Source organism: Scleropages formosus, chromosome 18 (genome assembly GCF_900964775.1).
Source record: "Scleropages formosus chromosome 18, fSclFor1.1, whole genome shotgun sequence".
In the NCBI taxonomy this organism is placed as follows: Eukaryota; Metazoa; Chordata; class Actinopteri; order Osteoglossiformes; family Osteoglossidae; genus Scleropages; species Scleropages formosus.
Genome location: NC_041823.1, coordinates 15,106,704 through 15,134,663, shown reverse-complemented (window position 1 = coordinate 15,134,663; position 27,960 = coordinate 15,106,704). Strand labels below are relative to the sequence as shown.

At 43.5% G+C, this 27,960-nt stretch overlaps 1 protein-coding gene across 1 annotated transcript; it reads right to left on the bottom strand.

The window, feature by feature from the left end:
* Nucleotides 1-11: 11 nt before the first annotated feature.
* On the bottom strand, nucleotides 12-27,304 carry mtmr11 (myotubularin related protein 11). Its single transcript, XM_018739680.2, has 17 exons — nucleotides 26,805-27,304; nucleotides 17,555-17,624; nucleotides 12,240-12,376; nucleotides 11,372-11,441; nucleotides 11,121-11,260; nucleotides 10,937-11,021; nucleotides 10,305-10,452; nucleotides 9,894-9,981; nucleotides 9,578-9,666; nucleotides 8,943-9,067; nucleotides 8,306-8,384; nucleotides 7,800-7,870; nucleotides 7,018-7,190; nucleotides 6,403-6,573; nucleotides 5,524-5,745; nucleotides 2,651-2,953; nucleotides 12-2,227 (listed from the first exon to the last, which is right to left on the bottom strand). The coding sequence occupies exons 1-17, from the start codon at nucleotides 26,859-26,861 to the stop codon at nucleotides 1,793-1,795; spliced, it is 2,463 nt and encodes an 820-aa protein (XP_018595196.2). The 5' UTR covers nucleotides 26,862-27,304; the 3' UTR covers nucleotides 12-1,792.
* Between the last annotated feature and the right edge of the window lie 656 nt (nucleotides 27,305-27,960).

Here is a 27,960-nt window from a genome sequence, read left to right as displayed (position 1 = left end):
AGATTTGTGGTTGAAGCAAGATTTATTCAAGTTATTAAATAAGGTGGACTGAAAATAGACGGCTATATACATTTTCAAGTCAAGTTTCGTACCAAAATCTACGTTTGTACCTAAAAGATACACTTCTTCTAGTGCAGAGAATCCTCATAAGAAGTACTACCTGCACATTCGGAATCACCTGGATATCAGGCAAGAACCCTTTCAATTGCTTTTTCCAGCCAGGAGATAACGTTTAGACCTTGCATTTTCTCAGTGAACAAAAATGGGCAAAAACACTAAAACAGAGAATATCAACAAAAGCCATATTAATTGCTTTACATACTGTAAATATATTTTGGATTTGCCTTAGGTTTTTTTTGACAAGACTGACCAAATTAAAACAGGCTTTGGGTTTTTAATGTCAAAGCTTTGGAAAAAGAACAAAGAAATTCAACGTGGTCATAACAGACATACCATGATGAACGATGCTTTGAAGGAAAGTGTATAGAAAAATATACCCATCATCTGTCCATTAAAAGTTTGACAAAAGAACACAGAATTTAGTGCTATATAAGTGATTTTGTGTGAAACTTCTACCTTTATTAGGAATTTTTGGTTGCACAGTGTTTACCACATAAATTACCCCCATTAGGCAGATCCTAGTGCTTTCGTCACCTAAGAGTTCACATCATCCCAATGAAAGGCCTGACTCCTGCACTGTCCTTTCAGTTAACCATCTCCCCTATTTGCCCAGACCTCAAGTACAATAAACACTTGACATAGACTAACGCGTGTGGGGAGAAGACATCACGAAGGTACTTTTTTTAAAGGCTACATCAAGATAGTATTAGAAATAGACAAAAATATAACCAGAACAAAAAAATATACTATTTAATTACATCACCATGTAAAAAGTAATGATGAATACTGAATGCTGAAAGTGATAAGATAGTCTTTATGAAATCCACACTACACCGAAACAAGCCAAGCAAACTTGGATCCATCAGGACCTTCAGACTGTTGCCCGGAGGAGCAGTTGCCTCAGTCCGCTGAACTGCACGCATAAATTTTTACAGTGATACTTGTATTAATACGTAGACTAATAAGCATATTCTGTCACACCAAAGGAGACTACTGGCACGCACTGAATGCCTTTAGTTCCACTCACGGTGTCTTGAATTTCAATCAGGTTCCCAGCACAGTTCAAAGAGGGCTAGCGCTCAAACACAGGCTACCAACAAGAACAGTTAAGACACTATAGAAATTATAGTTCCTCTTATGCTCCAACCGTGCAAAATTACTGTTGCTAATGTATTCAACTGATTTTGCAATTGTGCATTCCAGTATAAATACTGTGCGTGAGATACACAGCTGAGTTGACAACAAATTACACATCAGGACAAATGAAAGTTCTCTTACTTTCACGTCACTATGGAAATACTGTAATCGACTTGATCCGCTAAAATACTGGATAAAGTATTAGTGCCAAATATTATTTTTAGTCCCTTTTAGAGGTTTTTTCAGTGTCAAATGTCTCCCTCTACTGTTCTATCCCAGAACTGCTCCATTACTTCACACCCAGAGGAAAGTTCTGAATGGGTCATCGCCAGTTTTTCCACAAACAGATCATTTCATATAATATATAAATGAGTGAACATAGAAAAAATACAAGCTGTAAACACGTCGTTGGCTCGTGTGGTCAATGAATAATTTACACGCAATTTAGGTTCACTGGTTCTTTGCTTCAATACTATTTGGAATGTGGCAAACACTTCCTTGCAATGTAAAGTTCACCACACTGCTGGTAACACACTTAGGATTTCAAGGAGGAGCCACTGTTCTTGGCTAGCCTGACACTGGGCGTAGGGGTGTACCGCAGGTCTGCTCGGCCATTCGGAGTAGAGCCAAAAAGGAACGTGCGCTTGCCCGCGTCCCGATGGGCAGGGCCGGTTATTGGGCACTTTGGGAGCGGGGCCTTGGGCAGGGAGGAAGTTGGGGGAATAGCCCTGGGTGTAACCTGGGCAGGTCTTGAAGCAGAAAAGAGGAAAGTACCGCTGCTGGCATTTCGGTTGAGGTTGGCTTCAGGGCGGCGAAACTGCTGCCTGTTGGTTTTGCTGGCAGCGCGTGAAAAGGATACTTGGGCTAGCTTGTCCCTCAGCTGCTGCACCTCCTGGGCCAACTGATCTACCGGGTGGTGCGTGGAGGCCGATGCGAATGGAGAAGATGTGGACGACGGGTGGGCCCAGGCCTTCAAACACAAACGACAAAGGACATTTATTTACCCAATACTATTTTTCATCATACCTGATGTTAAACAATACAGCTCTGCCATTCAAAAAAAAAAAAAATCACCTTCAAGCAGTACGTGATATAAAGCATGATTCAAGTGAAAAAGTGTTCATGAAGGCAGTTTTGGTAAAATTATTTTTGAAAAATACATACATGTATAAAGGTTAGTTAAAATTGTAAAAATATATCTGGAGAAACGCAGCTAAAGTAACACTATGAAGTGAACACTAAGAACGCTATCTGTCAAAGGGTGGTTATGATAAAACTATGAATGTACATCTACAAGGTCTTTACGGTAATTTCCAAAGCTGATGCATTTTTAGGATGGTTGTAGTAACGATAATGTTTATATTTCTGTGAAGGCATCAACATTTCAAGCTACCTGTGCATGGAGAGCACCTCGAAGGTAGCACTCCTTCCACACCCCTACACAGGGCCCTAGCAGGAGGGGCAACAGGGGCTCCTGGGGGTCGTGGGGGCTTGAGGGAGTCCTGCACACCTCCAGCAGGGAGTAGGCCTTCAGCAGACGGTCCAGTCCAGGCAGGCTTTCGGAGGAGGGGGCCCGTCGGTGACTCTTACGGTAGGACCCCACCCCTCCACCGCTGCGCCAGGGCAGGAGGTGTGAAGGGGAGGTGAAACTGCCCCGTGAGAAGAGGAAGACGGAGCCTGGGACTGCATCATTCAGCTGCGAAGAAGAGAACGTGAAGGATACAGCCTCTTGTGTGCAGAGTTATGAAGTGTAGTGAAAAAAACAAAATTCATGTAAAGTATTTTTATTTAGGGGGGTGCAGTGGCGCGGTGGGTTGGATCGGGTCCTGCTCTCCGGTGGGCCTGGGGTTCGAGTCCCGCTTGGGGTGCCTTGCGACGGACTGGCGTCCCGTCCTGGGTGTGTCCCCTCCCCCTCCGGCCTTACGCCCTGAGTTGCCGGGTTGGGCTCCAGCTTCCCGCGACCCCGTATGGGACGAGTGGTTCAGAAAGTGTGTGTGTGTGTGTGTGTATTTTTATTTAAAGAACCATTAGTGATTTAAAAGTTTCAATATCCAGTTTTAACTCATGAAGGGAGGGGGGGAAGAAAAAAAAAAAAAAAAAAAAAAAAAAAAAACACTTTACAATGTCTGCTACTTTATAAAATAGATTTTCAATTATGCTAAGAAGATTTAAAAAACAAAAAATCTAGTAGCAACCCAGACGGTTAAGAGAGAAATTCTCATGATGGCCAATGAAATCTACAAAGATGTCATCTCACAATGAGAAGGTGTTCCTGGGTTGGAAGGAAAAAACACTTGACTGATCTATGGGAAAACTGACTGACAACCAACAGTGGGCAAATAAATACACCAAGTCAGCTGACAGTGAGAAGTGTTAGTAGTGGTTCTCAGTAAAAGTGACTTGATTAGTTTCAAGGAGAGAAAGAAAGAGTTAAAAACTCAAAAGTAACAACGAGAGAGACAGAATAAAAGTTTTTTTTTTTTTTTCCCCCCGTACAAAATGCACTCAAGTAAAAAGTATAACTGGCAAAAACTAATTTTAACCAAATAAATGAAACTCTTTACTACCCACCTCTGTGAGTATGGCTATACTAGAGAAAACATTACTATGCAGTCTTCATAATACGTTTTTTTTCCTGTTACTCTACGTAAACCACCAAATCAAATCTGCCATTTATAAACAGGTATTCTTTTATGATGTTCTGTAACACTGTGGATCCATTCTGGTAGCAGTAACTGCTGCTAGAACATCCCACATTGTATCATGACAAAATGCCGTTTCTCTACCTTAAGCGTAACGATAATATTCACATTGACAAACACTGATTTGCTACGAGTCTGAGAATTGGAGACCAGCTCTGTGGTGGAAAACATGACAAACCAGATGTTGAAATTGCAGGCTTCACCCATGTGGAATTACATCAGTGTGGCTCTCATTAACTTTATCTGCTAAGAAGCTTGAACAAATGGGCATTTTCCACTGCACTTAAAACTGAAAAACAGTAGGGCTATTCCACTCTCATTCCAGCTGCTTCATTTACTCTATTACACTTAACAAAGCATTGTTTCATTAACTGCTACCCACTATGCGATTAAAATAAAACCGGAAACACCTGGGATCTCTAGGACACTTTTTTTGTTTAAAATGTACATCTTTATTTTGGCAGTGAAAAAGGCCAGAGTCGTATTTATCAAAGACACCAATTGCAAAAACAGTCAGGATACATGGCAGAAATTAGGAACAAGAAACCCCTGCGCGTTTTCGAGGACTAACCCTCATCGCAACGTCGGCTACTCACGTTTGCCGTTGGTGACTGCAAATGAGCCCAGTTGCCAGCTGAATCGCTCAACGCACTGGCACAATATTCCGGTCTGAAACTCCTTCACAATGGTCTCTTATGTGTCAGCCTTCCTGTTTTATATAAGCTTAGTGGATGTTTCAGAATTACTGCTCCTTTTTATCCCCACATTTTCCAGTGCGGGGAAAACCCAAAACAGAACTACAATTATATGCCATGAAAAGAACAGATGGCAAACATTCCCAGCATATCCTCAATGCCAGAACCAGCAAGCTGGGGCAGCAGAACCGGGAGAGGGAAAACCATTTTCCAGATTATTTCGATGAATGGTCACCAGACGGCCGACTTTTTTCATATTCCCTCCTAGACCGCCTTGCATTCCTCTAGTTCTTTTTAAATGTAGTTTTCATCACGCTATTTTTATGAAGGAACACAGTCTCAACTGTGTTTCAGATGAGTGTAAGTGAAACACCAAACTTGCATAGTAGAAGTGGCACCTTGGTTTGGGTATAAAAGACAAGCTATTTGTGTGTTTCATTGTGTTATAAACATTTACTTTCCTGTATAAACTGCAAAACTAAAAATCAGGAAGCAGGAAATACACACACAATCTGGAACGGCCAGTCCCATACGGGGTCGCGGGGAGCCGGAGCCTAACCCGGCAACACAGGGCGTAGGGCCGGAGGGGGAGGGGACACACCCGGGACGGGACGCCAGTCCGTCGCAAGACACCCCAAGCGGGGCTCGAACCCCAGACCCACCGGAGAGCATGCCTAGTGTAGCCCTAATCATTATGTTTTGATCAAAATAGCTTGGAAAGTTGGCACTGAAATAGCTGCTCTTCTTTCAGGTATACGTCTAAAGATCCTCCCAACAGTTAAATAAAATTTTATGAGCTGACAGATAGTTGCTGTCTGTTTGTACTGCAATGTTCTTCTTAAAACATTCCCAGCATCCACTGTTCTCACCTTGTGGTTATCAGGGTTGGCGTTAAGGTTCCCGTTCAGGACCGCTGGCGCAGCCAGGATGGGCTGGGTAACGGGCTGCGTGAAGCAGGCCCGTCTGCGTGGGCTGTATTGCAGGGCCCAGTCCCATACAGGCGGAAACGGAGGGTCGGAAGGATGCTGGGAGGCCTCTTCGGGTGGCCCCTCACTCCATCCGTCAACCGGAGTGTAACTCTGAGTCAGACGCTGGGAGCACATGAACAACGCGTTACAGCCTTACATAAAAAAGCCCTTAAAAAGAGACATTACGTCGCGCAGTTTCAACTGCCAGCTTAAAAATCGTTAACCATTTTCCTTATAATAATGCTATGATTAATGCCATACTATTCCTTTTGATACTTAAAAACATTAAACATTCTAACGATAGCTGTAATGGGCCAGGTATAAGTAATACCAGTATATTACATTTATCTGATGCTTTTCTCCAAAGCGACTTTTAATGTTAATGTTACAGTTATAACAATCTTACCATTATTTACCCATTCATACAGCTGGGTAATTTTTACTGGAGCAATTTAGGGTAAGTACCTTGCTCAACAGTACCACAGCTGGAGGGGGGATCGAACCTGCAACCTTGGGGTCCGAAGGTAGGAGCACCAACCACTACTCAACCAGCTGTCCCCAGTATTCAAGCACAGGGTACTGCTTCAGCTTGGCGGCAGCAATGCGGGATGAACTCTCAGCATTTTACATTTCAGCTTTGTATTAAATTTCTTCAAACTCCAGGTGGATTTGTCACTTCGGAAAAAACTAAACCTAAAGTCTAAACTCAAAGTATCAAGGAATCACTTTACACCCAGTACCGCGAACAACCACGATCATCACCCCACCATATCCCGGTACCTGCGAACGCCTGCTCCTCTCCCTCTGGCAGTTGAACAGGAAGGTGCTGAAGAGGGGTACATGGGCGCTGTCATGGAGGGCCAGCAGGTAGTCCCCTGTGAACTGGAAACGTGAGGGGCGCTGTGCCCACAGCTGCCACACGCAGTCCAAGAAAAGCAGGAAAATCGGGCCCTAGAAGGAGGTAGAGAGCGCAGGAGGAGTGAGACACAGCAGAAAGTGTCTGCTGTTACACCTGAGGTGCGAGCTTGGCCATCATCACACAGGCAAATTCTGCAACAGCTATGACAGTATTGTACACATGTGCACAATAAGCAACCCCTATTTTTTTTTTTTTTTTATTAAGAGAAGGAAGCAGGTGGCACAGCGATTAGAGCCGTGACCTTGCACTCGAAACACCCAGGTTTGAACTGTACCACCTGCCGTAGCACCTTCATTGCGGCAATAAAAATTACCCTGCTGCCTACGTGGGTAAATCATTGTAAGCAGGTTAACACTGTAAGCTGATGTGGAGAAAAGCATCACACAAATGAATAAACGTACAAGCCAAAATTGCAGAAGGACAAGGCTAAAATTTGCATCTACCACATCAGGTATCGTGACCCTTGTGATTTTCACCTCCTCTTTGTCACTGTCCCGGTGGTAGTTGGCCCGACTGAGGAAGCGATGTCCTGCCATCACCCACTCCTTTTGTATGAGGCCCTGGAAGCCCAGCATGGTCCTGCAGTACGGGTCACTCATCACCTGCACCAGACTGGACACCACGCAGTTCATATCTCGATCCTCCGGTTCTGGACACACGTTCACACACAAATTTCGATCACCCCGCTGCACGTACACCGGAACATGCTTTGTCTGCGATATATCATAACAGCAGATGAAGAGAAGAGGAAGGGAAACATTGTTAAAAGACTCCTATGTAGGACATGTACTGTACAGTTTGGGGGGAAAAAAAAAGTGAATAAATGCATTGTGTAACATTCAAATTATCATTTACTTCAACTGATCCTTTATACATTTGGTTGGAATTCATGCTGACAAATGTGGGGATTAAAAAAAAATTTTTAAAAAATTAAAAATGATTTTGAAACTGGTTTATATTACGGTGCCGAATTCAATATTGTAAAACAATTAGTTATGCAATACAAAGTAGTACGTTTCTGAAGGGAAAAAGCAAAAGAGACATTTCTAATTTCCTTTCCAGTATTATATGTTGTAGAAGTAAATATTCTAACCATCTATTTGCTGAAAAGCAATGCACTGATTTGTCCGAATTTCAAACAAAGAGCGCCACCGTGTGTTGTGCGAGGCTTTAGCAGAAAGTTTTGAGTGAAGAAATTTAGAAGGCCTACTGTACTGTTTTTTTATTCCTTTACGTCTTAATTCTTTTACACGCTCACCCTGTAGGATGACAGAAAGCTGCCGCTCCCTCAGCAGACATGCTACCTCTGCAGCTTTCTTCAAACAGCACCTGTGAGTAGAATGGAGGGGAGTGGAGGCGAGGAGAGGGGACAGGACAGGACAGGACAGGATAGTCATACTCACTCCTAAAGACCCCACTAATGCCAGTGCCAGACTGCAGAAAATATTCTCTCCGGTTTCAGTGCGGTGTTTTGCTAACATTTCCAGGTCGGAGTTAAATGTTTACCATGTTCTAATTTGATCAACACAAACTGCTATAAATATTAAGCCAAAACAGATGCTGGAAGTTAAATTATCTGTTTTATTGATTGCACCGGATATGTTTACCGATTGCCAGAGTTGTGCTTCAACTCATAACACTATCTGCCTAATTTCATACTTAATACAAGGAGAGATGTAAGTGTAATTTGACTCCATATCAGAATCCAACTGGATGTGGTGATGGAGGTAGGCGTGGGTCACGGGGCTACAGCGGTGGTCCTACCTGGTATGGTCCAACCAGCGAGTGCTCTCCAGAGTGGAGAGCCACCTGTCGTCGGGCACAGAGGCATTTGTAGAGATGTCTGTTGGAGAACAAGAATGACTCGGACGATGACCTTGGCACCGAGACGCTGAGTCAAAAGGGGAGGATGACGACATCTTCTGTTCCCCCCCAGACTGACAGCTCTGATCTTTTCACGTTACGATCTTTTCGTGTCTGCAGCTTATGATGAATAGAGTTTCTCCGGCTTCTGAGTACTAAGGACTTTTACTATACAACTTGTCATTCACACATTGTATGTCAAAGCTATTATCAAAATACTCATCTGACTGTTTATCATGCTTCTTTGAAAGTTACTACATTGAATGATTCTCTTCTCATTATGTATAACTGTAAACTACATGTGTGGATAAGGGGTACGTTAAACTGAAGAAATGCCCACAAGAGACCTATCTTGAGTTTCAGGATACCTTCGGTAACTAAATGAAAGTATTTTGCTATATGCCCATAACACCCATAAACCTTGATGGTTTTTCCCTGAAGAAATCGGTGAAACCTGGTCAGAAGTTTGCACTTGCACAGGAAATTTTACATTAATTTAACTCAACCCCTGCTGGTAATCCTTGTGCTGATGACCTACCCCCGAGGCACAGCGCACGCAGGCGAGTGTGGGCCAGCTGGATGTCGGCCGGCGTGGGCATCTCCTCTGCCACGTCCACCACCACGCACTGCTGCTGGACCCCAAACACAATAGCCTCAAGGTTCCTTCACCGCAGAGAAACGAGCAACGTATTAGCCTCAGCTGTAATGGGAAGAATCCCTTTTCCTCAAAAGATGGGTCTATTACAAAGGCCTCATTTATAAGTTCTTGTAACATCTGTCCGTAAAGCGGGGGGGACGCAGTGGCACAGCGGGTTTGGCCGGGTCCTGCGCTCTGGTGGGTCTGGGGTTTGAGTCCTGCTTGGGGTGCCTTGCAATGGACTGGCGTCCCGTCCTGGGTGTGTCCCCTCCCCCTCCAGCCTTGCGCCCTGCGTTGCTGGGGTAGGCTCCGGTTTGCTGAGACCCCGCTTGGGACAAGCGGTTTCAGCCTGTGTGGACGTGTGTCCTTAAAGCAGAGATGCCTGCACCAACCAGCTACAGTAACTCACTTTCACTCCCTTTTCCAACAGTGAGCAACAACTTTTAGAACAAAGGACTCTTCACCTTTTCTGGTATAAGCCTGGCAACAGATGTACACATTTGATGAAAATGACCTGGAAAATCTTGGGAACACACCTGATATCATCTTTCTCATGGTAGATGTTGTTCTGGAGGCTGGCCATCCGCAACAAGTCGCTCCCACATGGGTGATGCCAGCACCATCGCTACAGAACAGGAAAGGCACGGAAAAATCAACATCATCTCCAGTGGCTCCTTCCCTTAATGAGCTTAATGAGAGAGCAAATTAGGAGGACCCTGCTTTTCTCCCAAACAGTAACACCTGGTATGAGCTGAAGTTTTTTTTTAAAAAAAAAAAAAAAAAATGTTTTTTGATACCATTAAGTAAGAAGATGGAGCAACTGGAAGAAAAATGCAATCATAGTTTCCTTACAGGGATACGCCCCTCATTGAAGTGGGCAAAGGTCTTCTTCAGTTCCGTGTCTAGAACCTTCTGAGGGACCACATTGAACCTGGGAAGGCTGAAAATGAAGGTGGGGGGTATGAATCCTTTTTACCTAAAACTACAAACATAACATGTACATCCAGTGGTCTTCAGCTGTGCTGCAGTAATCTACAACATGACAGGTCAGCCTTGGAAGATATTTAGGACTGTCTCTATGATTTTAAGGACTACCTTCAACTATCTGTATTAGAGAATTACAACTTTTCTAAGTATTACAGCTTTTAAAATTACGGAATTAAAATTTCACCGATAAGCGTATTGCACGGACATTGCTGTATTTGAGACTCAGCATCGATATTACCGTTGCAGCAAGTTCACGCTTCTGCGCAGAGCTTGTACCTGGTGGCCATTTCGAAGCGGTCGTTGACGGCACTGACTCTCCAGCCCATGGCTCTGGTCCTCTCCAACTCTTTTTCCCAGTCAGCTGCAGTCTCAAACCAGTTCATGTGGCAGTCTTGTCTGCGGTTGCTGAGGAACTGTCTCATCTCTATTGGGCAGCATATTAGAAATATGAAAAGTTTAACACCACACGCGACAATAAAATGCACGCGTTCGCAATGTGTGCCGTCAGACCCCTTCATAAAGTCAAGGAACAAGAAAATCTAGGTCTACTTACCTTTGACAGCAATCATTTTTTCTAGTGATATTAATCTGTGATCTGCATGCTTTAAATTTCCCCCTATTTCCCCAGCTCTTTATTCACTTAAGCTAAATAAAGCCTGAAGTAACACATTCTGAAGACCTTTCTCTAATTACAGTCATTTAACAACCCCCACTAATGGCAAGTTGTAGCACAGTAGTATTTAAAGAATGAATGAGATAAGGTTGCAAAATAAAAAGATAAAACATTCCTTAATAGTTTAAAATGAGCTATTAATGGGCAGAACAAATGCTGCTTTGGCCAAATAAATCTCCAGCTTCTACAACCACTGGCCATGTGGAACTGTGGGAAGTTCTCCTGAATCACTTACCCACGCTCCCCAGCGCTGAATTCTGAAAGGAGAGAATGGAGCCTGGCTTCATGGGCTGGTAGGTTTTCGCTATGGCGTAGGTTATCTGTGAAGACATCGAAATACAAGACGCGGAATTCAAGCGGTCGCCGAGTTACATTTCAGACGGCACCAACTAGCTGCACAGCCACCCGAGGACACTCACCTCCACAGCCTGGGTCTCGGGGGTCAGTCGGTCAAACAAGAAGCACAGCACCCGGAGGTCTCGGCAATACACGACCAGCTCCTCGGGCGTGAACTTCAGGGAGGTGCTTGGCGTCACAAGCTTTGTGCGAGACGGCCCAACTGCAGCACGCAAAGCACAGTCAGAGTTCTAGCTGCCTTCTGTTTCACGGGTCCTCATCAGGAGTCTGGGTCAGGCGTGTCATGGCAATAACTCTTGGAAGCAAACCCTACCTGCCACCACCTTCTCTATAGAGGCCAGGGCGACATCGTGGTCTCCAAAGAGAACTGGGTCTGCGCTGTCCTAAACACACAAACTGAGGGTGAGAGTGATCTGATCTTAAGCAGAAATTCACTGCAGCCGCTATCATCTCCTGCTCCATTGTCACCGAGTCCTTCCTTCACAATCATTAATTTCTCACGTATGTAATCAGTGTGAAATATGGCACGTTACGTTGCCTGTAAGTATACTTGATGTTATAAATATGGAATACAGGTTACACACACACACACACACACACACACACACACACACACACACACACACACTCTGAAACCGCTTGTCCCAAGCGGGGGGGACACACCTAGGATGGGATGCCAGTCCATCACAAGGCACCCCAAGCAGGACTCGAACCCCAGACCCACCAGAGAGCAGGACCCGGTCCAAACCCGCTGCACTACCACACCCCCCACTAGGTTACAGAATATTCATTCTAGTTTATTTAGTATTTCATTAAAATTCTCATGACTATAGAGTATTAAAAAATATTTCACTTATAAGAAAAATCCAACAATCACATAATTAGCTTCAGAATGGGTCAGAAAGTGAAAGCTGTTTAAGCAAAGTTTATTATCCTGTGTGTCTTGTTTCCCCAAGTCATCAGGACCTGATTGTGACACAGAGTAATATGATGCCCTTTTTTGGCCAAGTCAGTTGGCGTCAACGTGACACTGACATAACGAGCCAAATACAGGGGAAAGGAATTTGCGCATTCTGCATCACGCTGAAATCTACCTTTAAATGACAAAGAAAACATTAACCTTGAACTCAGGAGCCCTGTTTGCCAGCCAAGCTGCAGCAGACAGTGGCCTGGACACTTACATCAGGTTTCTTGCTGTCCTGGGCTACAAAGGCGACTCTGAAGTGGGTGCAGAACAGGGTCCCAGCAAGCCAGCCGCCCCCCTCCGCAGCCGACAGCTTCTTTCTCACCAACACCGCTCTCTGCAAAACACACTCCCCTGGGGCACGGGGGAACACAGCAGCTTCACAATGACAGCTTTTCATCACTTAAGTTATTTTAGTAACAGCACTCAACATGCATATGGATTGCATTGTACCACAAAACAGCTCAACTGACATCAAATTACAGACAAAGAATCAAGCTGGTTCTTGCCTGAATGCTTCATACCAGGATTTACCTTCTTCTATAAGAGCCAAAATGCAGATCTTACATATTGTACCCACCTGCCAACTGTGTTTCCATAACTAACTCGGCAGGAACTGATGTGTCATTTGCATAATTCAACACAAATCCCCAAATTCATATATAAATGAAGATGCACGTAATGCAATCTGCCGTAAACTGCAGCAGATAGATGCACTTCCTATTTCATAGCAGTGTTCATTGCTTTCCAGTGAGTCTTAATTGTTTGTATATTTTGCCGGTGTGATGCAAATGGAAAATGTAACATTAATGCGATGGAACACGAAAGACTAAGCGTAACGTTGCCTCCCCTTTTCCAGGCGCCCTTAAATAAAGACTGTAGGGCCGCACATTTGTAATAGTCTCCTGAAGCAAAACAAAGAAGTTGTCAGCAAGGCCCGGTTCCCATAGCAACACTGACCAGAGCCACGTAAGCAAAGAGACGTTGCCATTTCGTCCCCACAAAGGCCATTGTAATGCTTGACCAGGCACACCCAGAGAAAATCCTGCCTTAAAGTTCCAGAAAAAAAAATTCCTTGATCAAGTCAAGGAAATTCCTTTGTAAAAGAACAACAAAATTGCAGCTGAGCGTCATGTGTGATAGCGCTGCTTTGTGTCTGCTATTCATGCTCAATACCGCATTTGACAAGCAAAATAACTACCCAGATCAAAGTCTCAGTGTTTTATTCTCAATAAACGTACACTGAATAATTAAACAATACTGGAATAATCCGTAAGTCACACCTAAAGACTTTGTGTCAGACCTCAAACGTAAAAGATGCTGAATACATATGTGTAAATTATCGTTGAGTTAAAGCTCCCATAGAACAAAGCTCAGTATGATATAATTGTAGTACAAGAACCCTGCAGCACAGTGTAAACTGGTTCCTCAAAGGGAGATCTAGGGTGCTCCAGTCCTGCAAGTTCAACGATCCAACCTGAGACTTTCAGATAACCTTAACTACTCTCAAAGCAAAGACCCAGTAACACAAAAACACACCTAAGCAACAACACACAGCTCTGCCATACAAGAGCAAGACAATGCAGTGCTGACCATTCTTCAAAATTTTGGATTGATGGGCAAGGACCTTGTCAACAGATCAATGCATTTATGAACACACCGGAAAGAGTGTTTTCCAGATTCCACAGTGGCCCCAAGAACAGTCTAATATACCCAGTGCGGTACCCAGACAACTTCTATTGTCTACATATGGTGAGGCCAGTTGAGTGCTGTGTGTGTCTCTTCGTGTGTTCAGAACTCCACTGGATCACAATATGTATTTTCTATCAGATTATGATCCTGATACTTTGTGGAGTATGAAGAACGTCCGAAATCGCAGTGATGAAGTTCTACGCGTAGGCTTCCAAGTGTAACAAACGGCACTATTGTATGAAACATTAACGTGATCGAGACGCACTCCTCACTTTAAGGAAGCGATTCCTTCCTCAGGTGGTTTAGAAATATGTTGTCATACGAACAAAACCAGATGGCTGGCATAAAACGTAGTTACGACAGAATACAGGTGTGGCCTGCGGTATGAATCACCAAAGAAAGAAAGAAAGAAAACAGACCTTAAGCAAATCATGGCTTCAGAGAAGCTTCAGAAATAACCTGTTCTTCTTCAGGACCCTTAAGACTATTTCAGAAATGCTCCCTTTCCATCACTGAAGGTGTGGTGATGAGATGTTTATCTTTGAGGCTATTTTGGTTTCAACAGTCCTGTCCTCAGGCACCACCTGAGGATGTGCAGTGTGCTTCTGGGGCATCTGTACATGAAAACTAACCCTGGATGGTGTTTTTATTGTGATACGAGCCCTTTCAGCTGCATGTTTCTCTATGAGTGTGTGTGATGTAGCATCAGCATCCTTAGTGAGGTCATCGTAAAATCAGCCTTTCCCTTTCAGTTCTGTAAGCAAATTAAATAAGTCAGCACAGTATTCTTATTCCCCAGTGGGTTTGATCTCTGAATAAAAGATTCTCTGAACTCTACTCAAGAAAGTGTTTTTCAAACAAAACCGCCAAACATCCTATATCTGTTCTCTTAATACTTTTGCTTTCTATATGGGTTTTAATACATCAGTGTGGTTCGAGCAGGGTGGGAGGGTAATTACAGAGGAGGAGAATGGCGGGAAACGGTGACAAGAAAGAACAGATGGCATTTCAAAATAACAATGAAACAGTGAATGAGGCAGAGGCTGCGAATCTGGATTCAGTGTCAGTGAAGTTCAAAAAACACGACTCAGGAAAAAAATGACTAATAGCCTAAAGGTTTTTTTAAAAAAAAAAAAGAAAAAAAACAAAAACATTAATGACATGAAAAGGACAAAGGGAGAATGAAAGTGAGTCAGAGAGCCAGCCACACACGATTCCTACAGCGGTTCCCAGAAGAGGTGCGTAAATATGAAAAGTTAAAGATTAGCCTGGCTTCGGCAATCCTCAGCGGCCTGCCAACATTCCTGAGCAAAGCCCCGGGAACAGCGGAGTGCTGACGCTGAAATCAGGGCAGCAGGGCCGTTCCAAGTACAGTGAGGAATTGTTGTCAGGAAGAAAACACAAAGTAGGCGCTCACTGCCTTTCCCCGCATGCCATGAGGAAACCCTTCTCAGAACCCACTGGAGGATTCCTTCCGCGGGATCACACGGGTACCAGCTTTGCGAACACACTCGTCGTCTGAGCATGGGAACAGGACCTTGCCGCGCCTTAGAGATTATGAATGGTCATCTACATGTGCTACAATCTGTAGGGGAGGCGAGGTCTCAGCTGTGTTTTAAATGCAAAGCCTTTGCAGGTGCTTTCATAAATTTATTCAGGGAAAGGAAGTTTAATGTAATGGTGTTCATGAAGCCATGCACAAAACGTTTAACCGAAGGCTTGGTTTGCCTGCATTACCCCGTTAAACCGCAGCCTAGATGATGTGATGGTGTCATAGTACATAGAATTATGAGTCTTTAAATACTTGGCAAAGAAATGTATTTCACTGCTGTGGTCTACACCTGAAGTCAGCTCTGCAAATATGTGGATGGCCAAAGGGTTTAAATTGCTTCCTCCGAAAAAAAAATTTTGGACTTCGGGAATATCTAGAATCTAGACTACCTAGAATATCTAGAGCGCATGCTCTACGTACGTAGACGTATTTGCAATTTTTCAGTGTACGGTCTCTACCTGTATGTCACTGTGAACCTGTGCCCTTTATAAAAACTATTTTAAAAAAAAAAAAAAAAAAAAAAAAAAAAAAAAAAAAAAAAAAAAAAAAAAAAAAAAAAAAAATTCTTGGGGGGGGGGCTACAAATACAAAAATATAAATTCTGTACAGATTCCAGGGGGCGCAGTGGCGCAAAGGACTTGGCCGGGTCCCGCCATGTGGCGAGCCTGGGGTTCGAGTCCTGCTTGAGGAGCCACGTAGTGTACTGGAGCCCCATCCTGGCTGTGTTCCCTCCCCTTCCAGCCTTGAGCCCTGTGTTGCCAGGTTAGGCTCCGGTTCGCTGCAACCCCGCTCGGGGTAAGTGGTTTCAGACTGTGTGTGTGTGTGTGTGTGTGTGTGTATATACAGATTCCTCCTTTCAAAAACTTACAGGGGATATTTGCTTTTAGTAACCATTTACTTTCAATTTATGAGTATAAATATAGAATCAACAAGCCAAATAAAGTACACTAGCATTCAAAAGTTTGGAATCGCCCAGAAACGTTTATATTTTTCATAGAAATTGATGCTTCTATTCACTAAGGTAGCATTCAATTAATCTGCAATGACAGTCAATACATTAACAATGTCAAAAAATTGTTTCTGTTTCATGCAACAGTTCTGTATATCAAACTCGTCATGCGCCAGCTAGTTCATCAAAGACAGTACTCCGGCTTCCCGTTTCTTCACCAAATAAGTTTTCCATAGAGTAGAAGCACCAAAGCAGCCCCATACCATTACATTTCCTCCTCTGCCATGCTTGACAGAAGGCATGAAGAACTCCTCCAGCATCCTTTCATTCTGACTACATTTCACATATGTTCTCCTCTTTGATCCACCTCAGACTTAGACTCATCCATTCATAATAGCTTTTTCCAGTCATAAACTGTCCAATGTGTGTTCTTTTGCCCATTTTAACCTTTTCTTTTTATTTGCCAGTTTCAGATATGGCTTTTTCTTTGAAACTGTGCCTCTACGGCCGGCATCCCGGAGTCGTCTTTTCACTGTTACAGATGACACTGGTATTTGGTGTGTACTATTTAAGGGAGCAGTCAACTGAGGACCTGTAAGGCATCTGCTTGCATCAAACTACAGACTGTGACGTGCTTATCCTCTTGTGCAGTTGTGCATCTGGGACTTCCGCTTCTTTTTTTGCTCTGGTTAAATCCAGTTTACCCTCTTCTCTCAAGACAGTAGTGGACAGTTTTTTTTTATTAAATCTTCAGTTTCTTGGCAATCTGACACATTATCAGTAACGGCTATCTGCAACATTAGTAACGATCTCAGCTACATTTTTAAATCAATTTAAGTGCACCTTGATAAAAAAAAGTATCAATTCTTTAAAAAAAAAAACTTAAATTTCTGGGTGATTCCAAACTTTAGAACACCAGTGTAAACATGAAGATTACAGTAACCCAGAACAATTAAAATCAGGAAATATTTAATATCACAGATGGACTAAAACATGAACAATGCCATGACCTAAATATGAATGTATAAGAAACACATTTTTTCATTTAGCTGACACTTTTCCGAGAAGCGATTTACAATTTTAAGTTACTTACAGTGATATACCCATTTAAACTGTTGGGTATTTTTTATGGGAGCAATTCAGGTAAGTACCTTGGTCAAGGACATTAAAGCAAGAGGGATTTGATACTGTGACCTCATAGTCCAGAGGCAGCAGCTCTAACCACTATGCCATGTGCAGCCCCAGGAGCCTGGAACGTGGTGCCGTGGCATGGGATGGCTGTATGTGGTGCTGGGGCTCGGTGCACAGACAAACAGTGTTCAGCAGCAGTAGGACTCACCTGGTAAGCACTGCAGACCAAAGTGGTCTCTGCCCCGGACATGAAGCCCACCATGGCTCTGCATCCTCCCCTACAAGGACAGAGAGACAGACAAGTCGTATCGTCATGTCACTGGTTAATCTGAGCAGCACACTTCAAATTGTGGCCCTACATACACAGAACAAATGAACACAGTTCCAGTTTCTTGGGATGGTCATTTGCAAGCTCAGGACACCGTTCTAGGACCTCAAAGCACTATCTTACCAGTAGACAAATTGTCCTTTTGCAAGAAATAGTAATTGTAAAGGACTAATGCTGAGTATCCAGAAATACACTAAAGAAGCCCGAGTGCCTTAGGATATTCACTGAGTGAGATCAGCATTACTTGAGAGCTTTGGAAGCAATTTCCTTGCCATACATTTTTCTGTTTATTTGCACCAGTTTGGTTTTCTATGCCTCTTAAATTGGGCTGCCTGAATCGCCTCTTTATATATATTGAAACGATAAGGGCAGAGGGTGTGTGTTTGTAAGTATGCTCTTCTTCCAGGCCAGAATAGCTGCGACATGAATTCATGGCTCAACCAGGGACAGATGCCATAGCTATGGAAAGGCAGGGTACCCATGTCGACTTGAACCCTCCCCGGTATAACAACAGTTAAATTCTGCCCCTCCGGGAACCCCTTCCACAAGTCAGTTTGGTTAACTGGGCTCAGACACGGAACACAAATTTGGACCTGCACTAAAAGCTCAGCTCATTCAAATAGAACTTATGCTTTGAGGGAAAGAAACCCCAACTCTACAATCCCATATTCTTGACTCTGTTTAATTCATAAGAGTCCATTACCCAAGCAGGATGCCTTGGGGAAACCGGTTTTCTTCTGTTCGTCTTGCCATTATTTCATACAGCTTCGTTAGTGGGATGTGGTCATTAACACCGGCCATGTGTTCTACAGGCTCTAACATCTAAGCCCACAGATTTATACACAGAATGTGTGCTAACACATGTGGACCCACTTAGCAACAAAGCTCCCGCCCACTTTTCTTTTAAGGAGTGAAAAGTTTATCCCTGTAATTTGACATTTTAAACAAACTCCTACACATAGTGGCCGGTATTGTTTTCACCGCGTACATATCCCGCTTTATTCAGCTCAGTATTTACCTTAGCAGTTTAGGTAAAACCCTTTGCTCAAGTGTATCAAGTCGCTACACCTCTTGAAACACCACCCTGCCTGTGTAAATGCTCAACTGCCTCGAAATCTTCTGCTGAATGAATATTTTAGAGACTGGATTACCCTGAAAATGGGGTGAGACATCAGAAATGAGGACTTTGATGAACTGCCATGGAAAACTTTAGTCGTATCAAAGGGATATTACACAGCACATTTTATTTAGTCTACAGCCACCCATTTTCTGCCTTAGCTAGCCATCACAATGAAGCAATAATGTCTTAACTGTTCAGCTGGAAACTTCCAACAAAATTTAAACAACATTAAATTTGCTAAGCAACAAAAAGTCACATTAGTGTAATAACCTTGTGATTTGTGTACACAACCAATTCCAAAGGCCATTATCTTGAAAGGTACTTACTCAGCATAACCATCTCTGATATGATGAGAGATCACATCATTCCCTGCCTACGTTCCCAGGTGGGATCCTTCCACAATGTCCGGTATATACTGTACGTGTCCCTAGACAGTCTTGAAGATGTGTGGATTTCAGCTCTTGGCACTTACACTCCTCAGACAGAAGCTTGGCAGAGCAAACACCAACAGCTTCCCAGGCATACATAGGGAGGCTGAGTCAAGGCGAGACAGATGAACTCTTAGGGGGGACAGGGTGAAGTCTGCTTTCACAGTTTCATCCTCATAAATCTGTATTTCATTTCCTCCAGACCAAAACCAGCTTCAGACTTGGGTAAACTAATCTGGTTGAAGGGAGTGGTCCAGCTTACCCTCCGTTCGGCTCTGACTCCAAGTCAGCGGACAGAGGACCAAACAGCTCCTGTTGCTGCCTAGAGCATACGGTCTACTCCGCAGTAGACATCTCACGGAAACCTAAATGGCTCCCCAAAGATCGCTTTCTTTGGACTGTTATTGTTTATTTGCATAATTGTGTCACTCACCAGGCATATGGGGTTGCTAAAAGAGTACATAAACAGCCAAAAAGCAAACAATGGAAAAGTCTACTCCAGTCTCCAAAATCCATTCTGTTGCACGATTTTACAGATAAGTCAATAAAACCCTTACAGAAGATGATTGAGGAATTCAATATTATATTTAAGCATTTTCTGCCTCACAGTCTTCCGCAATAGTTACAGTAACTGAATTGAAGGTAGTCTTTACATAAAGCAGTCACTCCTCTGATGCTCTACATGTGAAATGATGCAAAATGACAATGTTGTCTTCTGGTAAGAATTCCACTCCATCTCTGTATGCCAGTTTGGAGCTATCATGTTTACCAGGCTTTTCTGTACGAAACAGAGCATAGCAAGAACTACAATTTGTGTGAAGTCTTCAATGATGGCAGTCAGCTGACCATACATTTCTTCATATAATCCTCAAAACAGCTTCATAAATAAGCCTCAGCGACTATGATCACTTGAACTAGTCTGGAACCCAGCATAGAGACCGATGGTAAACAACCCAGTTAAAAAGAGGACCACACCAGGCCTAAGGTCCTACAAGAGAAAGCAGAGCAGAATGATGGGGTTATACCTAGACACCCGAGGGATGGGTACCGTCCCGCCCCATTTATTGACTTAACCTCCACCCGTGGTCTGTGCAAGCAGAACTGCATGGAAAAGAAAAACAAGCCTTTTAAAAAGTTTTATAAGGAGAGGCACTGTAAAACTTTACAGGGTGCTTGGTTACTCCTTGAAGTCCAACAATAATTTTGTTGTTTTCATCAATTTTAAGTGGACCTAGAGTGCCGTTTTCTTCCCTGACACTGGAAAGAATTCTGGTAAAAGCTGGGCCACTGGTAACACTTCTCTCCGACCTCGGGATCCACCACCAATATGATGGGAATGTGTTTCTGGTAGAAGGTCCCAGCAGAAATGCCGCACATTTACAGGTCCTTCCCGTTTTCAGAATGCTTACAGGTAGATGTGCATTATGTGTGTGTTTCTTTCATAGCTGTTCTCATTCGGTATCCTGTACATTGGATTTCCGTGGAACGACGTCTTTCCCTGCGAGACCTTCCATCTTCGTTCCTCCCTTTTTATTCAAAGGTTCGGCTAATGAATCCACCGTACTGCAGGGATGTTTCCAAATGGCTTCAACTGTTCCGAATTACCACTAATGAGAATCTAACGAAAGAGCAACTCAGTGGAAGTACGCTTGACCCACTGAGATGCATTTGTGAAGCAACGAGGCGGAACTTTTGCCAGCATCGTTAGGAGCTGTAATCATAATGGGATTTCTGGGGAACAAAAGAGGGGGGGGGGGGAAAAAAAAGGATTAAAATGGACAGGATTTACAGACAAACAGCGAACAGAAGTGCTGAGAAGAGAAAAGAGAGAAAGTAAGAGGCAGACAGCAACTGGAGCTAAATGTAAAGGACAGAAAGATGCATTTCTGTTAGGGCAAGAGAGTCAGGAACCGCAATGTTAAGCAAGAGCACGAGAGAGAAGCCTCAGGCCGAACTAGGCCAGGAGCCGCTTCCTGCGCCGAGACGGTGGGGCCCGCTGCACTTTCCATCGCTCACGGCTTTCCTCTGCCGTGCGGAGCCAAGATCGCACGGCCAAGGCAACGCCGACACCGCAGCGCCTCTACCCCGCCAAGCAGACCTCACTGCTGCGGAATGAGACGCATAAGAACGGCAGCCAAATGACACCGCAGCTTCACGTAGCTCAACAATCGAGCTAATAATAACACAGCTACAGTGAGTCATATATCAGTATGTAAAATACCAAAGTGACCACACTTTAATTGACCCAGTTACTGTCTGGCAGATTTTGTTTTTGTTTGCACGGTCTTGTGGCATTCTATTTCTTCCCCACTCCAAGTCCTCCCAGCTCTTATGAAAATGTAAACAAGGAAGAGAGAAAAAAAAAAGTTTACCCTCTGGAAACAAGCACTCTTTGAAGTGTTTCCCCATGAGACCCACTTCAAGCTTCTTATAATATTCACATTTCCTACAGACAAAAGCAAGCTTAGAATGAAACACAATCATGTCTAGCCAGTAGCTCAACTCCGAGTCCATTTCTTTTGGTTCAGACATAAATACTGTAGAATAGAGATGGTAGTGGAATCACAAAAACTACTCAAAGAAAAAAACTGAGGCAGGGGGGCACAGTGGCGCAGTGGGTTGGACCGGGTCCTGCTCTCGGGTGGGTCTGGGGTTCGAGTCCCGCTTGGGGTGCCTTGCGACGGACTGGCGTCCCGTCCTGGGTGTGTCCCCTTCCCTTCCAGCCTTACGCTCTGTGTTGCCGGGTTAGGCTCCGGTTCCCCGTGACCCCGTATGGGACAAGCGGTTCAGAAAATGTGTGTGTGTGTGTGTGTGTGTGTGTGTGTGAAAAAAACTGACTTTTTAATTTTAGGAAAGATTCTTGTTTACACATATATTTTAAATTTTTGGAAATATTGCAAATGTGGAAAATACTGTGAATCACAAACTGAAAGGAAAATCCCAGAAGAAAAATGACCTGGCTCATCCATCTGAGACAGCCTGCCAATTAAACCTCTTGGGAGTGAAGTGAATAAAAACACGCTGGGGTAAGACCGCACGGGGACACACTGCTCCACTGTTGATTGTGACAATCCCGTGCTTTTTTTCATTGGAAACCTCCTTCCCTCTGCGTTGATGCAGCTTCTCAGCTGAACGTGCCAGCGGTTCAGTTATTTCTCCTTCAGAGAAGGAGAGGCGAGTGTGACGGAAAGCAATCATTACACATGCGGAAAAACCCCCTGATCCTATCACTACTGTTGGAATGTTTAATGTGGAAATTAGACTTCAGCCATGCAATGAATATATGGAGCCCTGTGTCTCCGCCTTGAGGGTTCATCTTTCTATGATGAGCTCTGCAGAGGAATTTCCATATCCTTCCCAGAGGAGCCTGCCGTCTCCAGAATTCAGATCAAGGCAGAACATTCGAGGAAAAAAAGATTAGTTTCGTTTGCATTGAACAAACCCCAATCCAGCAAGAAACGTGCAACATATGCGCTTCATTACACTCACACACGTATCTAGAGGATCTTTCCATACATTATCAAATTTAGTTCTCGCAGGGCAAGCGCAACACTAAATTAAAGGTCAGGAGTTTGATTGTTCCTACGATTATAAATACACTGAATAGAGCACTGCACAAAATGTAGACCCAGAAATCTAAAAATGGAGCAAAAACTCACATTTTAAATAGCATTAACTGCAAACGGCACTTTCCAGTGCAGGGCATGTGTACTACATAATGTACTTTAAAAAAAAAAAAAACAAATTCCAAGTTATGCAGTTGGATATTTCTTGATCTCACTAGCATTAAAAATGCTCTGCCAGGCTGTTCCCAGCTCAGTGTGAATATTTTAAAAAAAAAAAAAAAGACCAAATAAGATTTGTCCATACTAATAGAGCATGACACCAGAACCCAAGTGGGAGTAGGCCTGGGACACTAACATCAACTCACACACTCATTAACTTCAGCAATGATACCGCCCACATAAGACAGCTAGCTTGCTATTCATTAAACTGAAAGGATCCCCAGTTGAGACATGCTCGACCAACCCTTGTCTTCAAGAGAGTTAAACAGTTCCACAGCTTCAAAGCTTTTAGTTCAATGAAGTGCACCACTAGAAATTTAATCTGCACTGAGAAGAGGAGAGAAATTGGTTTAATCAGACTGTTAGCCAAACACAACGAACCAATAAGAAAAGGCAACGAGCCACACAAGGCTACACCCAGCTGTGTATAAACCTGTCTCACCAGAATGTGTAACATTCATTGCTGCAGACATGGAATCCCTGCTGTCACATATTGCACCAAGGTGAAATACCAAAAGAAACCAGGCTGACACTTAGAACTCAATACTAGATACTAGAGAACCCACTTACCTCATCAGAAACATTTGATCAAGTGGAGCAGAATGAAAAATTGTTCAATATCTGCATTAAGTTCTTTCCAGCATTTTCATCATCGCACACTGCAGAGCACCCCAGTCTAACAGTTGTAAAGATTCAACACCAAGCTCCAACTTTCAGACAGAGGCTCAGGCTTCAGACATCAGTTTTATGATTAACTAGTATCTAGCTGACACCTTTGCCCAAGGTAACTTTCAACGCTACATATTCTACACTGAGCACAATTTAGAGTCATAAGTCACTTGAAATACATGTCTTTGGACAGTAGGAGGAAACTGGAGAGCGTGCAGGAAATCCACACAAATATGGCAGAACTTGAAAACTCTACACAGAATGAGCCGGATTTAAACCCACAATTAAAAAAAGCACAGCTAAGGTACCCGTTACATCACTGTGCCATTCACTTGCATTGAACAGAGAACTGCTCTGTCAGAGAGGATCTGAAAGACAATGGCCTGGTGAAAAGCTTTTTTTGGTGGTGACTGAACTGCAGGGCCAACGGCTTAATTCCACTGTAAGAAGTGGCAGCAGCTGGGTAGAAGCTCTTGCATGAACACAAAGGATGGAAAAACCTTCATCTCAACTTGTCAAAGATGCCAAAGTGGTATGATGCTCAGAATCAAGAAGGACTGGCTCTGATGAAACCGGGTGTGTCTGGAACCATTAAACAGTCATCAAGCCTTCATTTATCTGCCTGGATCATCTAGAACCAAGAGGAAATAGCAAAGTATCCTCTTTCATCATGCAAGGCCTTTCAGCTGTCCGGTTTACAGCAACTGTCTCAAACTAAGAAACTTATGCAATCAGGGCCCTGTTTATAACCAATGGCACACATTTACAATACTCTGTGAAATGTGGGACACTGCAGCTCATCAACCTTTTTTTCCCTAACGCTCTCCTTGGATAACAGGCGCACAGTAATTACTCACAAAGACAACTTCTAAATTTAAACTAAAATTATGAACACTCAAAAGACTGAAAACTAGAGACTATATTGATCACATGTATCCAAATAATACTCAAAAGTCAGCAATAGACAAAAAAAGACATACAGAGAAAGTTGAGACATTCAGTCGTGTTATGTTCTGAAATAAAATGGAGCAAAATACCAGATCAACTTGTCATTGTAGTTATGGGTTCCTTACGCACTCATGGTCTTGAATGGTTCAGCAAGAAATGTGACTCTATGGGATGTGGTGGCTGCCAGCGGTTAGGCCAGTTTTAAAATATCACATATTTCTTGTCAGCATGCAGTTTAAATCAGTTAGAAGTTGTGGTTAGTAACTCCAAGTCCAGTGTCTTGGTATCCAAATTACTGAGACATGCATTGCAATGGAATGCTAACTACAATGAGAAAACATGCGATTTATGAAAAAAATGTCAGAACAAAAGTAGAAAGTACAAAGCCTTTAAATAAAAATTTTTTTAAAAAAAAGCAAAGCCTGTTAAAGCTCACACTATTGTCTAAAAATATCTGACGAACATAAAACGCACTCTATTGGTTTCTTGATGTTTTTAGTTGAAAACTGATGTTTTGCAGCTGCCTGGAGCTCAACCTTATTATAAAGTTTACTGTGTGTTTGAAAAAAAATTTATGAGAATAACCATTTTTTCCACCTCACAAGTACATTCAACATAGATATACTAAAGCAATATAAAGTTTGTAAAATGTGCTTTACAGAGCTCAACACAGAAATAACTGCTTTTTACATTTTCTTTTCCTACGATTCCAAGTCTGAGTCCTCGGTGACGTCCAAATACAACATGAACACCACACCTCCCCTGGACATAAGGAGTGCCTGAAGGGACAGATAAAGGTACCACCTTTTACTAATTCCATGCCAACCATATTCTTACAAGTAAGTCAAGAGTGATAATCTCCTGGACACTGTCCAGAAAGTGGAATATTATAAGGCTAGGCACCAGAATCCAACGGAAATGGACTATACCGTAATCAGCCGACGCATTTCACCATATTAAACACATAACGAATCAAGTTGCGCTGTGTGACTCAGTTTCTTTCCGTTGCATGTGTAACAGACAGGACCATAGAGTAATAAATCTATTTTAATAAAATCTGAATGTCTCAAAAGATTTCAGCGCATTCAAGCTAGCAAGGCAAGCTGACAAAGCGACATCGTCCCGTTTGCTCACTTTTCATACTGGTCTGATAGAGTCAAGAAGAAACCACATGCGCTGGCAATTTTCCAAAAAGTCCCACAAGTACTCTGCTGGGGATTCGTGAAATGGAAGTGTACCGTAACAGCACACGGAAGCATGGAAACTCTCTCTTTTGAGTTCCTGCAACAAACCACAAATCAGAGCCGGACAGAAACTTTTAGAGGCCGCTGCTCCTATTGTGACAACTCATAAACACTACGACAGGCGGATGATCGCCGAGGGTGGTTATGTACGCGCTACATCAGTCGACCTCGTTGAGACGCAACACGGACCACGTCACTTATGGCCAGACGTTTTCCAGTTAACATCCAAACTCACGCCTTCTGGATGCTGAGCGCAGCCCTTCATCATCAACCCGGTACTGCAGATCACTGAACAGGTGAAAGCGACTCCTGTTGTTGCAAGCTGCTAGAAACACACAGCATACACACACTGTACTATTCGGTACCATCCACACACTCATAAAAACAGTCCACAAAAACAAAGGAAATTAACAGTAAAGGTAAATACAGAGTAGGCTGTGGGCCCTTATATGTTAGCATGATTTATGACACATTCTCACTTATTTTTTTGTGTAACCCACCACACAAGGACATTCATACTGACCATGCATATAAAATATTAAGGTCAAAAGTAGAAAGTGAAAGAATGATGAGGTCGTTTCTAAATCCTCTAGCATTGACCTTTGTTTGTTGGGGTCCATGGATCTAAAGAGGATTTCGACTAAACGCACGTATATTCGGTAACATTTTGTAGAAAATGTTACTAAATAACCAGACACGTGAATCATGAACCTGCAAAATGCGAACCAGCCAGCAAAACTCCGACTAAAGTGAACAGCTTGCTCGTTGCGAGATCAATCTCGGATCACTCACTGTTGTTCCAGAGTCGACAGTGAAAGTTGCGGAAAGAGACGCTACTATGAATCACGTCGCCACGAGACGAGGAAGAGGATGAGGGAGAGGACGGGAATGGTGGTGAGCTGGGGGGGCCGGGCGGTGAGAGGGAGAGAGACGCACCTTCACGTCCGGGACGAGCTGTCTCACTTTGAACGTGGTCTTGGACCCAGTCAGCATGTCGACGTCTCCCGTGCGTGCGCAGCTCTTTGGGTTATAAACTAAAGTGGATATTTAAACATCAAATAAGCATCAAAACTGCATCACGTGAGCCAGAGGCCGCCGCAGAAGCAGCAGCAGCATTCTGAGCGCGACGGTGTCCGACGCAGCCGCGGTTCTGTCCGGGGTAAATAAGTGTCGGCGGAGCGCCCCGCGCGCTAGTCCTCATGCTCATCGCGCCCCGCATGCGGCGCACAAAGGAACCCGTCCATGGCTCGCGCGCACTCCGCTCCCGCTGAACTTTACACCCCGAAACGCTCGATCGCGTTGGAAAACCGCGCTTCTTCCATCTGAGCTGACGGCGAAGGAGCGGATGGTTTGCGCGTACGGAGCGTTGCTCGCGTCACATGCGTCTCCGAGTTGGCGACCTTGCTTGTGGTCTCAGCGCGAGCGACACGGAGTGAGAGCGAGCGGAGAGAAAGCGAGACTCGGCTGAGTCTCTTAAAGGGACAGTACATGGTTGCGCGAGTTGAGTGTACGGGATGAGACGGTCGTCGTTTGATTTTTAAACGCGCGTATTATTTCCATGTGAATTACTCAAAATAGCAGCGAAAAATGTACTAGCTGGACCTGAAAATTCACTCAGATTTAATTTACTTTTACATTACTTTTTTCTGTATAATACATTTGATCATAGCAGGGGTGTCCCCTATTTCAGTGAGTATAACTCTTCTCAGTAATATCGTTACTATTATTATCTGACGTCACTGCTGTCAAAGGCGTTGTAGCGTAGTAGGTGTGTATGGACCACAGTGAGCACCACACATCGTAAAAACAAGGTTTATTAACAAGCATGACTATATTGTTTGTTTTCTTAACTCTTTTTCCAAACATACGGGCGATACTCAAGTCACATGATGTTCTTTAAAACCACAGTCACGACATCTCGTTAAAATTCTTCATACTGATCAGTAAAATCGTGAACACTGTATCGCCACATAGTTGCATTTAAGAATTTAAATTTAGGTAAGAGAAAAAATGTGAGGACGTGAACATCTGGATTTGCATAAATTCATACATACACAACTATTTACTTGTTCAGCCTGAATAAAAAGGGGGG